Consider the following 15,360-nt stretch of genomic DNA (forward strand, 5'->3'; position numbering starts at 1 on the left):
CATGCTGTGCTTTTGACACGTTTTCTTTTTCCATGTATTAAAGGCTCAGTTTAATATACTTATTGCTTTATTTTTGTTGTTGCTTTTTTTACTCTCTTAAATGTACATATTTCTCGATTTCTTCCTTTTTAGTTGTTTTTTTTTTTACTTTCTAGTCTTATTTGCTCTTGTGCTCGAATTAACTTCCTTTCGTTTTTCTTAAATGTACAACGAAAATGAACCACAACTTGTCATACACTGCAGCACACAGCATAAGAGCATTAATGTGTGTACGAGTGTGTATGTGTGTGTTTGCGTAGCCGAGTCCTTTGATAGAAATACCACAAAATCATGTTCATTGGCAGCGCAGTGCTCGTGAATGAGTGACGACGACTGGTAACGAAGTCTTTTACAAATGCTGTGGAAGAATTTTTTTTTCTGTGCCAATGTGATTACATTTGTTTTTATTGTTGTTTTGTACTAACATTGGCCATATGAATTGGCATCCCATTTTATTCATAGTAAAAAGTGCACTGTTCTCTTAAGCGTATTCGCTCTGGAAAACCTACCTTTGTTTCTCTTAATTCGCTTTATGTTTTCTAAAAACAATTTAAATCATTTGTGACCGACTTTGCAGCTAAATTTTTTTTTTTTTTTGTTTCTCTAATGTTGGCTTGAATAGTACACAAATTTGGATCGATAAGGATTTTATTGTTGTTGTTCCTCTATGAGCAGTGAGAGCTTTTTAGATATTTTACTCTTTGGTACGTATTCTGTACATGAAAATTACGTCTGCAAAGTTGCACATGTGATTTATTTTGCAATTTTTTATTATTATTATCTGTGCATGGTTTTTTTTTGGTTTTCTAAGTAAAAAGGTAAAAACTTATCAAACAAAAAAAATTATTTGTACTTCAGATTATGCAAAACAAATCAATTTGCATAAATGCTTTAATGGAACTGATACACTGCGCTATCTATTATACCCAAGTGCATAATTACGAAAAATTATGTAAAAATTTTAAGATAAAATTAAATTTTCATTTTTTCATATATGCACAATCGTGTTCAAGGATTTAAAATTTTTTATCACATGCGAATATAACTTTAATATCACTTCCTTTCGAAAATTCAGGCTCAAATTAAGAGCTGAAATATTAACTTCATGGTCTTTTTTAAGTGCCAGTAAAAGTAAAAAAAAATTTTAAAATGTATAAATTTATTTTTTTTTTACCTTTCTATATACGAGTAGTAAATGTGTCTCCTTATTGTTTTTTTTTTTTTTGCTTTATAAGGTGAATTCTACTATGCCAACGCCATTTTCGCATATTCAAGGACTTCTGTTGCTTTACCATGCAGTTTTATTGAAGTGTACTTCAATTTTTGCAGTGTAGTATTTATTTTATTGACTTATTTAGGTACATAAAGTACGTCCGCAATGTGAGCATAAACTTTTTAGTATGTTTTAAATATTTTTCATAACCGAAATGAAAGTAATTGAGTTTAATCAAATTGTCAAAAAATATACCATATAAACAAATTAGTAAAATAAAATAAATTAGAGTACAACAGTAATTTTTTTAAAGCTAAATTTATTTTTTATTTTATTTAAAAACATAAAATGTAAAAGCTAAATATTTAATTTAGCTAAATTTATTTTGAAGCTATATATGACCAAATAAATTACTTTTTAAATAATAATATTTCTTTTAAATAGCTAGCAATTACAGCAACAAAATATTTATTTAAATTAATTGAATGTTTTGCTGACCATACAGCTGTCCATCGTCAGTGGTCTTTGGAAATATTAGGAATTAATTGTTTGTTAATAATTATTAAGATTGTAGGTATCAAGTAGCCATGCGGGAAAGGGGTTCCAATATTCTTGAGGCAAGGCATGCCTGTCATAAAAGGCAACTATAGTAGGCACCACCTCATACAGTTTGTAGTATAAATCGTAGTAAATGGTTTGGAACACCCGACCATTGGTGTAAATCTGATACCACGGATGTCAGGACCGCAACTTGGTCTGTTTAGACCAATTGAGGATGGCCTCTTTAATTGAAGTATCGTGGTGGTTGTGGTTAAAACAGAAAGTTACATGGGTAAATAGACTGTATTCATTACTTTAATTCGGTGTGGAGTTGCGTTTTACGACCAGCTTTTTTATAAATGTTTATTTTTTTTAAAAATAAATATCTTACACAAAGTATTGTGTATTGTGTTTTTCCATTTTTTGCGTTTCCATGATCAATTAGTTAATTACTAACAAACAAAACTAAAAACAAATACTAAAAACAAATGATTAAAACAAATACTCTCCTAGAATTTTTCGATAACTTTCTGACACATAAAAGCTCATTCACATTGCAATAATCAATTTTTACAAATGAAAACGACCAAAATTTAATTTTGATAGCTGTGAAAACATAGTATAAACCACCTTTACGATGATATCTGGCATTAATATAGGATTATCTATTTTGTAGTGCCAAAACCTAACGTGAATTATTATTATCAAGATGTGACAATTTTGTTTGTCACATTTTTCACATTTATTAAGTGAAAAATGTGTCTCATTAGAGGAGAGAATTCGATGAGAGAGGAGAGAAAAACGTCATAATTTATATAGTAACAATTTTAATATGATCAGAAATTATTGAATGATCTACAGCATGGATCAATATTTAATGAATTTTTCAATTTCAATATTTAACAAAACATAAGATATTAAATAAGTAACCCTAAATTTGATTGCAGCGGCTGATCAGCAGATACCGTTTGCTTTTAAGTGATTATTCATCATTTTAATACCATATTCCTTGCAATAAACTTCGTCAAAAAAAACTAATTAATTCTAACGGGCTTATATGATTAAACAAATATATTTTCTCTTCTGATAAGCAATCCGACAAATTGTCAAAAAAGTATATCCATAAAAACTTTGTTTTTCGGTAAGTCAAAGTTGATCAATCACAGAAAAATCAAGTGATTTTTTTTCATCTTAATTAGATTTATGATACATTAAAACAAATGTGATCTAATAGTGCACAAAAAACATTAAAATTAAGCTTTTGCAATAAGTTGTTTTTTCATTTGGATCCACTAAAAAGTAAAACCTCGTAAAGTTTTATTTAGTATTTAGTACTGCTAGTACTGATCATAGTCCCTATAATATCCTTAATTTTGTATTTAATTAAACTTTTTTATTCAAAATATTTTGCTGTGAAATATAAGTTTTATTGTTTTTTACTGCAAGTATCGTTTGTACATTTAAACTATATACCTTTTTTATTACAAAGATATTTACTTGTAAACTGTTCAACTAAAATGAGCGTTATAAAAATTTACGACCACTTGTATTGACCTTGTTTGTCAATTACCATAAAAACGGCCTAAACATATGTTTGTGTGAATAATTTTTACACCTTGTTGATGGTCAATAAAGTCAATAGAACTTCAAAATAAACTTTGGTTTATATTAAACATCTAAAAACTTTTGCAATTTGTTGTGAGGGACAACTCAACTTAAACAAATGCTGAGGTTATTACTCAGAATATTGGGGTATTGGTTAACTCCTCACTTCTTTTTTGTTTAGTGTTTACCTTTTCAGACTATTAACAATTTCACTCTTGATTTTATTTCTTTTGAATATCTTTCAAATAACATATGTATATTAAAGAAGATATATAAATCCAAGAGATAAATTCTTATCTGTTTATTTTATATTTACATTTATTTCTGTTTGAAAATTATATTCGCTTACAGTATTTATTGTTGTTGAAATGTTTTTCTTCTGTTTAAATAAATTTTACCTTTTTAAAGATTAAATGTTGTTGTGTTTATGGCAAAGCTGGCTAATATCATTGAAATCTTAAATTAATCTTTAAAGCCAATATAAATATATGTACTTAAAGAAGAGTAATACAATTCAATTTTATTTATTTTACTTAGAATCTACAAAATTGTATCTCTCTCTTCAAATATTCAAATTTTCAAGCTAAAAATTGTAATATTTTTTCACCTAAATAAACATTGGTTTTATCGAAAGTTTAAATTTGAAACCTTTTGTTTTTCATTGTCGTTGATTTAGGTATTTTTAAATATTTACTTTATTTACTTGTTTTTATGATTATTGAAAAACCGCTGATTACATTTTTATTACGCGTTGAATTGTTAGGAGCCTTCACTTGCAAACAAACTCCAATTCAAATTCACTAAATATGCATTTATTCGATGTTTTGTTATATTTTTGAATATTTTGAGAGCACTTTTAGTTTAGTATTTGTACATTGAAATTCAAATAAAATTTGAATATATATTTTAGAAACATTTTTATTTTAACTTTACAAACACAGAAAATTTATTTTCTGTGTGTAATATAATTTATAAAATTATATAACTACTATATATTACCACATTACGATTACCACATTAATCTGAAAATTTATTCAATTTACCTTGTGATCAAAAAAGAACTTCAATTTTTAATTTTTGAATTCCCGCGTTTATTCAATCGGTAAATTTTTTTCACGCTGGCAATACTATTATACACATTCTGTCAAAGTTTAACGCATATCGTACGATTAGTTTTTGTTTGGCGTCTATACAAAGAAGTCGAAAAATTTTCGTGTGGCCTCTATGGTCTCAAAACGCGTTCCTCGCAATGGCAATTTGAGTCGGGGGAAGAGGAAAAAGTCACACGGGGCCATATCTAGAGAGTACGGTGCTTAGTTGATGATATTGGTGGAGTTTTTGGCCAAAAACTGCTACTTTTTTGAATGAAATTCAGCCTTTTTGCCACCAGCCGAGAAGCGACGCGTTTCAAACCCAAAACATCTGTTAAAATGTTTTCGGCCAATCCATATGAGATGCCATTAGAGAGATGCAATCTCTCTAATCGGTTCACCACGATTTTCCAACACGATCTACTTCGCCGATTCAATGTTTTCTTCAGTAATAGAAGTTGTTGGACGGCCAGGGATCTCATCATGGTCCACGCTTATACGACCGTCTTTGAACATTTTAAACCATTCGTATACTCGTGGTTGCGAAACACATAAATCACCAAAGATCTTTTTTAACATTTTTTAAGTTTCAGCACATTTGAACCCATAAAAATCGCCACACGAAAATTTTTCGACTTTTTGTATAGACGCCAAACAAAAACTAATCGTACGATATGCGTTAAACTTTGACAGAATGTGTATAATAGTGTTTGAAAGCGTGAAAATAAAAAAAATTTTCCGATTGGTTATGCGCGGAAATTCAAAAATTAAAATTTAAAGTTCTTTTTTGATCACAAGGTATGTATCTAAATTAACTTTAAAGCTTAACTATTCTTTATTTATAATATTTCTTTTACCCTTAAATGAATTAAAAATCCCAAGAACTTTACGTATATTTCTCGTATAACTTATCTGTGTACATATAAAATCAACGAACTCAAAAGATATAAGATAATATTGTATTTTAGTAATTTTATTAGGTTGGATTAGTTTGTTTAAAATTACTCGAGAAATGTTTAAAATTGCATATATAAACATACTAGGTGGATTGATAAATAACCGGCCTAATAATAAAATGGCATTTTTTTTTGGTAAAATATATTTTAAGCTTCAATATAGTCCACTTTGAGCTCAACGCACTAAGTCCAACGATCAAGATTTGGATACTTTTTAAATAATATGATTTATCAAGTCCTCCAAAATATACCTCAGTTTCCACATTCCACTCCATCATTTGACGCAAATTTCTTTCCCTGGAGCAATCTTTTTAAGTTTGCAAAAAGGAAATAGTCACTGGGAGCCAAATCTGGAGAATGCGGTGGGTAAGAAAGTAATTTATACTATCATTTATTTAATTTTGTCATCGTTTTCATTAAGTTGTGAGCAAGTGCGTTATCCTGCAAAAAGCAAAAGTTTTTCTTCGCAAATGTTTTCTCTTAATTTTCTCATTCAATCGATCTAATAATATGCAATAGTAGTCTGATACTATTGGTTTTCCTTTTTCCAAATAGTCTATGAAAATTATTCTATTTGAATCCCAAAAGACTGAAACCAAAATCTATCCATCCGATTGTTGAGTTCGTGGTCGTTTGAGAGCACTATCCCGGATTTAACCCATTCTCTGGCTTTTTCTTTTCCCTCAGATATGAAGTAATGGATCCATGTTTCATCAATTATCACGAAACCTTTACGACTGTCGTTTAAAACTTTCCAAATATACAAAATATAATTATTTTCGTTCTGGCGTTACCACTTCTTGTGAAGTCAAGTAATCAATCCATCTAGTATATAAACAGAAAGAAATATGAATAAATATTTATTGTTTAGTTAGCTCTGTACTAAATATTCGCTATTGTTAATAATTTTACTTTATTGCTATAATTTGTGGTATTTATTTGAGAAAATCCGTTACTAAAAATTTTGGGTTCGATATTTTTTTTACCACAGAATTTATCGCAGTTTTTAGTACAGACATTTTTTTGTGTTTATAAAAAAATTATATTATATTGCAATCAAGGTTACAATATAAATTCGAACTTTCTTTTAAACTTTTTCAAATATTTTTGGCACCAGTAAAAATTAAATATAAGGTGCTAAAGTTTTGGATACTTTTTACCATTGAAGCTATAAACGATCTGAGGATTCTTGTGGTGATTTGTCTTAAAAGTAATGGGCAATAAGCTTGTTAAAATCATCAAAAGTTAAAAACTGTTTGCAACACATCAGGTCTTTTATTTCGAGTCCTTATGAGATATATGAAATAAAGCTAATAAATATTATAAAAATAATAACATTAATATTTAACAAAAACCTAGATCGTAGATTGTATAGTATATATTATATATTAGCACACGAATTTTGAACTCCAGCATATAGCTTTATTTAGATAAACTATATGTTACGTATATGTATATTACTGCTTTTATGTTTTTGATTTCTAAAATAAGTTACTTGAAAATAACTTAACAAATATCAATAGTACCCACTTATAACAATGTGAGCCAAAAAAAAAAGAAGTTTTCTTTTCTCTTCTTTGAATTTCAAAATCATTGGTTTAAAAAAATCGTTTTAAGAAATATTTGGCAAGCCACTTTTTTTAATAAGAAAGGAGAGAAGTTAGGAGTTGGACATCTCAGCCAAAAATGTTAATATATTAATCAGTAGCAAATTTACTAAAGACACGACAGTTCGTATGTCTAAAATAAAAAATTGTAATCACTCCTTTTAAAACTTAAATTAATCTAAAACTCTTGAAAAACAAAAAAAAAAAGTAGTGTCATTTGGTGTAGTTTATAACATGTAAATGACATGATTACATATATATATATATGAAGCTTATAGATTTTAGTACAAGTACAGCAGTCGGAATAAAAAGTATTACTGGGGATAATCTACCAGGATTACCACAATCCAAATCACTTATTGGTACCTATAAAATAGAAGATATCAGGATTGTATGGATTTATCGAAAGAAAAACTTGTATCATCACAGTTTTCTTAACAGGACAATGCAATCTAAAATACCACTTTACGATACTGGGCATATATACGAATGCAAATTGTAGATTCAGCGAAGAGTGCTCTTAGAATGTGCTGCGTCTGAAAAGGCAATAAAACTCTGTAAAGTAACTGCCATACTACTGTTTATCGAAGCTACAGGGCTTAAAGATTTACTGTAAACCCAGAAAGGGAAAATAGTCCCGACGATCGCAGTATCACATCAATAATAATAATAATAGCAGTCAGGATCCAGAAATCATCTGTTCTTTCAATATATTTCTTCTTAACTAGGAATTCAAATCCAAACTCTTATTGACTCGACACCAGCAAATACTACTAGTATCGCAGCAAAACTGTTAAGTTGTATAAATTACAAATAACAAAATTGAAACCAATATATCAATTTCATCTTAATTATAGCTTTATTGTTCTATAATGTAAATTAAAGTTTTTAATTTGTTTAAAACAAAAACTATACCGCAAAATGCATTGTACTATATTTACAAGTGTACCATAAATTTTCCTTACTTTTCAATTAATATTTTCCACTCAAAGTGAAAAATTGTTATATCAGCCGCATAAGCAATTAATAATATTTTACGCAATTATATAGGTCGGCAAAATAAAAAAGGATAACAACAATTTTACATAAACCGCATTGAAACCAATTAAAATGAAAGCTGTGAGACTACTCTTCTACCAATGCCTATGGCACAACAAATATACAACGGAGGAAAACTATTTAACACAATTTATTGTATATAGATATATATTTTAGTATAAAAGCAATTTGCTTGTATGCCATTATTGTTAAATTTATATTTGTAGGCCAACTTTTATGATTACCAATATTTACGCATTTGCATCGTTTTTGTGCATTCAAATTATCAGAAATTTTTTTGTTATAACTTATAATAGTAGTTATAATAAGTATTGCATACTTTCTGGGGTCTCTCTATTTTAATAGAGGCTTGAGGGAAATTTTTAGTAACTGCTTTTATAACAACAAAAGTTGTAAGTATGTTTCTGAGTGGGGATTTTTTACTAATGACTTTCATTATTGATGGGATTATAAATGTTTGTTAAAGATACTTGATTAAAACTTTAAAATATTTGCATATTCTTTTTTCCACTTATATTTACTAGGGTTCTACAAATACAGGTATATATTTCAAAAATAAATTCTTTAATCTTATTAAAAAATTTTCTATTAAATTGAATGAAATTAAACTTTCATTAAGTTTCCTATTTTTATGAAGAAAGCTGATGAAGTGAAAAAATTAAATATAATTAAATTTATTTTTTATCAAGTGAATGTTTGGGCGACAAGACATTTATATTCTTATATTCTTTTTTTTGTGGTGAGAAGGTAGAATGCTTTATGCACCGTCAAACCGATAAATCGGTATGGTGTGTCCTCCCTAACATTCATATGTAGTATACGTACTAAAACACCTCCTCTTCGGCGAAGCTTATTCCCCCTCCGAACCGCTTTCGCATTACTTCGAGGAGGGTCTCTTTTATGTTGGCATTTCAAGCCAAGGTCCAATCTATGCTATTATGTCGTCTCTACTTGTGAGCTACCTATTACAGTAAAAGAAGGTGTGCTTTGCGTCGTCACAGTCTTTATCGCCATAAATGCAGTCGGGTAGATCCACCTTTCCATTGTGGTATAGGTACTTACAAAAGTATCCATGTCCGGTCAGCATCTGAAGCAGATTATAATTTGCGATTTCTCACGATTTCCGTTTGAGCCAAGTGATAATATTTGGTATCAGTCTAGCTGTCCATCTTCCTATAGTGCTCTTGTTCCATCTTTGTTTCCACATTTCGATGGTTTGCTCCTGATCTTCTCTTGCCATTTGTTGAGTATAGTAGCCGGTTCTTTTCTTGTTATAAGACATTTCCATGCCAAATTGGTATATTATGGAAATACCTATTGGTATTATTGTCTTTGAACCACATTGAGACAAAGGGTCAGAAATGGGACCCTGTTAAATTTGAGTCGGTAGGTTCTCGTGTTAACACCCAAAGGTAGCGTCACAATTGGTTTGTGTTATTGAAATTGCAAATTCTTTTAAATTCTTATATTACATTACTTAAATCACTTGAAAATTACTTTGTTGGTTTTGAAATATGAATAAATTAATATTTCATTTCAAAAGTTGAATATTCAAATTCAAATATTTTTATTTTAAATGTAAAATTATTGGGATACGAAATTAGAATATATAAAATATTAATAGAAACAGGTTCCAAAAATCCTGAAGTAATAACTCCTTAGAACGAATCATTTTGGTAAGATTCTAAATTACAGTTTTACAAAATTTTGGTTAAGATCACTCCAAAAACATTATGAAAGGTAAGAAAGTACAAAGCATAATCCACTTTGAACTTGATGGCTGGTATAAGTCGAAAACTTTAAAGTTTTCGGAAAATATTCGTAATAAGAGTGGTCCAATGAATTGTGAATACACATTGGAACCTAAAGTTACTCGCGCTGATAATTGTACCCAAATCATTATAGAACAGAAGTATAAATATCCTCTTGCAAACGATGCTTTTAAACGTACCGAAGCAGGTGCAAATCCACCAAGTGAAAAACCATTTGAAAATTTCAAGGACTTCTATTACGCTTCCGTTGGTTGTACTGATATCAACAAGGACCGGTATAGACGGGCTGCCTATGATGCCTGGCTAAATTTAACCGCTGAAGAACGTATACCTTTTGTTGCTGATGCCATAATTGCCAAAGGAAATGCAGGAAAAATAGATCTCAACAACAAACGTCAAGTGCGTCGTGCTATGAAAAATATGCGCAATATTTATGTCTAAATGCTGTGTAAGTAATATGAATTGCTAAGATTTTACAAATTTTACTTACCACTATCTTTTAAGTTTTTCCTAAGTTTTCGAATTATCTGCATGCAGTCAAAAATTCTTTAACTGCTAGTACTGCAGAATCCTGTTAAATCATCGGAGTGAACAACAAAAAAAACCGAAAACTCTTGATGTTAGCAAGTGTACGAATGAAACAAAAAGTGAATGGTTACATTAAACGTTTTTGGATCATAGTAGCTGTGCCTTGATGGATGGTTAAATGCTTGCAATTATTTGTGGTCTATCTGTCTGTCTGTCATAGAAGTAAAATGTGCTGTTATTTTTTTTTTTGAATCTATTTTGAGAATGTAAGTTTACAAACGTTAAAGGAGTTGCGATAGCATAAATGAAAGAAGCCATTAATACAACATAAAAGCAATTTTTTTTTTTTTTCGTTTTTATCTATTAAAACCAAATTACTATTATCACCGAAAACCATGGATAATCATAAAAATAGCACCTGTATTTCATTTTATTATTTGTTTTCAAAAAAGATATTCTTATGCGCAGACTTGACTTACATAAATGTATACTTGTGATATATGTACAAAAAAATATCTGATATACATGTCGTCTAGTAAGTTGTTCCGTTAATCGATTTCTGTCGTAACTCTGGATCAGAGAAGGAGGAGAAAAATAATGCATCTACTCTTACTTTGTTTGCCATTCACTAGATGGCGTGTACCTAAGGTTTCTTTTTGTCAAGTGTCTCCAAATCGTTAGTAAAACTAAATTTACAATAGTATGCCGTCTGATCCTGTAAATCTTGTTTCCCAACGCTCCAAGAAGAGACACCAAAATATCAGTTGTACCACCAAACAAATTTACCCAGATTAATATAATCTAATAATAAGATAGAAACTTATAGGCGCTAAAATCTTTAATTTATTCAACAATATATCCAACATAAAAGTTAAATATGAGTATAAACAGATATATTCATCAACACCTTCGACTGGTACTCAAAAGCTTAAGACTCTAAGCAATAAGCCTCTAATATTAGAATCAAATATGAAATAGATACTGGGTTTGGGCCTCAGCCAAACTACAAGAAATGTAGTTTTGTGCTTACCAAATTAAGAAGAATTTGATTCCCTTTTAATTGACCTAAATAAATATGTTTAATGTAAGGTAATAAAAAATCGATTAAAAATGTGTTCAAATAAGAGTTTACAATTACACAATTACAATGTGTGGGTGGAACAATATCATTTAGCAGTACAACTCGGCTTGAATTTTAGATTTCTCTATAATGATCTTCCCAATATCTCTCTGCTTTGCTTTTATAGTTCAGTTTGTCACGCTGTTTATACCGGTTTCTTTTTCGATGTAGAAAATCAACTCTTTTCTTGAAGGACTTTTGCTTCTTGTTAAAGATTGGTTTTTGTACGTGATTTTGATTCATTCTAGTCTATGCGTTTTGATATTAAAAACAATAACTTTTCACTGCGTTAATTTCAGCACGGTAACGTTCTCTCTAAGAATGTATTTTATATTCCTGCTGCCCATCTCGCTTTGGTTCCACAATTTTACATTTAAGATAGTTTTCAAATCTAATTGTAGTCATTTCGCTCCTTATAGACCCTCAGCTCGTAAAGTTTGGATCGAATTTTGAATTTGCAAAATTGTTTTAGGCACTCTATTCCATTATTGGACTTGCATTCTCTGAAATATATATCTTTTACTCTTAATGTTCCCCAACAGAAGATGTCGTCTTCAGTTGAAGTTAGGTAAAGTGACTTCAGTTAAAGTCAGGTCAACAATTTTTGTTATGTGTTCAGGGCTCATGCATGAACATATTATTTTTTTTATGTAAAGAGGATACATTAAATACATTTCTTATTTCCTTCTTCAATTTTTGTTGAAGATATAGGATGAAAATTATATTTTATATATGTATTATGTATTATTATATATATTATATTATAATATAATATTATATATTATGACTAGAGAATATGGTCTAGACTATAGTTGAAATATTAGTTACAATAAAATCTTTGAAAAAACTAAAAAAAAATTTTTTTAGTGTATTATTTAACTATTGCCCGATTAGCTCTTTTAAAAAACAAAATTATTCATAAAATATTTTATAAATAATTTTCAGTACAAAAATTTATCGGTCCACTACTGATCTGTTAGCTCGAAAGTCATAATATGCTTTTAACACACTTTATGTTATTGAACTAAGTTGAGTTGTATTTCTTTATGTTCGCTATTATATAAATATATTATATACATAATTAGTTAAATTATATACATTAAAGTGTATTTGACTTGGGCTTATAAGTATATTTAAATGATCAAAGCTCTTTCATTAACTATTTAATTTCAGACACAAAGTGTAATCTCCATTTCTGTTTAGGTTTCTGATTTCAAATCACTTTGGGAATTTCAAAATAAACAAAAACAAAAAAGAATAAAAATTTACCTTTCGTAAAACAATTAAAAAAATTTTCCTTAAAGGTTAAAAACAAAATCTTTTCAAAGTGTGTTATAAAACACTCTAAGGACTTGGCATATCGTCACATACAGAAAAGCTTTTAGTGTATCCTAAATTAATAGTAAAAAAGGGACTCAAAAAAGGTCAAAGGTAACTAGCACATAAAAGTACAACATTTTACACACAATCAAATTAAAATGTTTATATACAGAACAAAAAATACTTATTCTGGAGGTTCATGAAACCCGACAAAATTGTGTAATAGCTTAGGACGCTTAGTGAAAGGAAAACAAAGTTGCCAAATAAATGTTCTTTAAGGATTATACAATATTTATATGGTATTAAAAGCATGAAAATAGAAGCGTGCATTAAAAATAATTTTTTTTTAAATATTAAAGTTGTTAAATACGCATATGAAAGTTTTTGAAATTTTTCAAATTTATATATTGTTTAATATTCATAAGAAAAAATGTGAAACATGTTAAAACGGAAATAAAACTTTGACATCCGCTTTCCTTATATTTTGGTTTTGTAGCAATATTTGTTGCCACCCACAAGACATAAGAAGTTATAAAAAAAAACAACAAATATCAAGTACGTTTACGTTAAACAGAAAAGCTCCTTCAGCCATTTTACGCCATTTTTGTAATATTCTCACATTGTGAATTTTTTTGCAATTTTATTTTTATTTTGTAAAATTTTTATATATTTTCCAACTGTCAAATGCGCCTTCGCCCTCAGTTTTCCCCAGGCCTTTGTGGTTTTATGCAAGTCTGTAAATGGTTGGTTTATGCTGGTTGGTAAGCTTCATACACAACTGCAACCATTGCTCCAGTTTTTCAAGAAGTTTTCTGTAATTTTACGAATTTATTAAAATAAGCAATTTTATGTTTTATTTATTTTTCCAACGACATTTAGGTCTTGACTTTAGCGGCGTGGGTTTTGAGGCCTCACTGCAATTTTATGCGCTGTTTAACAATTTCCATAAATATTATTTCCATGCTTTAAGCTATAAATATGTTAAATAATTCAAATTGAAATAGTATTTTTTAACAACTCACTATTTAAGTGGTAAAGTAAAAAACTATTATATAAATTATTATATTCGGTTCTTCAAAGCAAGAACTTTGAAAATTATACAAATTAAGTAATTCAAATTTATTTGCTAATTAAGGCAAACATTTAATTAAGTCATTAATTAAGTCATAGCGCCTCTGGAACTGTAACAACACTTCATTCAATTATTCGCCATTTCGTCCTTTCGACTAGTGTAAATTGCATAGATTTTAATGAATTGTGTCTGAATATGGCAAGGAAAGTGGACTTTTTGAATAAAAAAACTAAATTATTTTATTTCTGAAATGAAGTAAATTTGTGTCACACTTCTAGAATTTTAATAACTTCTCTATATAATAATGTAAGCATAAAGTTTATTAAATAAATTTCTTTTATCTTAAATTAAATGTATTTAATGCTATAGCTTTTTTAAATTTTAAATATCTACATATTAAATACTATTTTTATGATTACTATATATATATAAATACTATATAATAAATACTATTTACATATTTATTTATATATATATATATATATATATATATATATATATATATATATATATATATTATATATAAATATATTAAAATTTATTTATACTGTTAATTTATCACATCAAGAAAAGGAAACCAAGAAAACTTATGAATAGTTTTTTAAGTTGGAGAAAATTATTAGAGAAATTATTGGAGAAAATTGGCAATTGGTGTCTCATAAGAACTAAGAGCAATAAAAACATGGTTATACAAAACTAGAGTCGATTACCATTTAATCAGGATCCAGCGATCGCGAACAACCACTTCAATTCTTAGACCTTACACAGCAACACGTTAAAATACATACGCCCAAGCTTAAAAAGATACAATAATTAATAATGGTTAAATATTTTATTAAAGTACATTAATGCTGAAAAAAAGATTGTTTGTTTTTGGATACCATCCACTTATCAAGCCAATTTTTGATTTCATCGTGGATTCTTGAAGAGCGCTTTGCACTTATCTAAAAAAACCAGTGAACTGATGCAGCGCCATCTGATGAATAAGAATCATTTAAGTGCTTCAACTTTTAAAATCACTTTACGCTATTTGTTGCCTGTTATCAGAGGTTTTTTGTGTAATGCATGGTTCAAATCTATTAATTATCAAATCTATTAATTATTTCATCTCCAGTCAAAATGAAATGCAAAAAATATCATCTTCGATTTTTTGTAAGCAAGGATTTGTAAATTCATAATTATTAACTTCAATTAATTCATGTGGTACCCATATTTCTTCTTTTAAAAAAATTTTTATTTTATGTAAACGCTAGATTATGGTTACTTAAATGACATAAAACAGTTCTGCAAGTTCTTTTTCATTTTGAGCTGAGATTTCCTTTAATAATACTTCATCTTCGAACTTTTTTAACTGATCAAAATGTTCTTTCTCAAAATCAAAATCAAATTGTTTTTTTCTGTAGCAAAATTGCTTAAAAAAGGTACCATTTCTGTAAAA

At 28.5% G+C, this 15,360-nt stretch overlaps 2 protein-coding genes across 15 annotated transcripts in view; both read left to right on the forward strand.

The window, feature by feature from the left end:
- LOC119683899 (synapse-associated protein of 47 kDa) overlaps positions 1–15,360 on the forward strand; it is a 104,414-nt gene that overhangs the window by 14,389 nt on the left and 74,665 nt on the right. The gene's annotated exons all lie outside the window — the stretch shown is intronic.
- On the forward strand, positions 9,693–10,747 carry LOC119683901. The gene is made up of 2 exons (XM_038097787.1): positions 9,693–10,330; positions 10,387–10,747. Exon 1 carries the CDS (start codon positions 9,844–9,846, stop codon positions 10,321–10,323), a length of 480 nt encoding a protein of 159 aa, XP_037953715.1. The 5' UTR covers positions 9,693–9,843; the 3' UTR covers positions 10,324–10,330; positions 10,387–10,747.

This window comes from Teleopsis dalmanni, chromosome 2 (genome assembly GCF_002237135.1).
Source record: "Teleopsis dalmanni isolate 2A chromosome 2, ASM223713v2, whole genome shotgun sequence".
In the NCBI taxonomy this organism is placed as follows: Eukaryota; Metazoa; Arthropoda; class Insecta; order Diptera; family Diopsidae; genus Teleopsis; species Teleopsis dalmanni.

Coding starts and splice junctions, on each gene's coding strand:
- LOC119683901 (XM_038097787.1), top strand. CDS start 9,844: ATGAAAGGTAAGAAAGTACAAAGCATAATCCACTTTGAACTTGATGGC.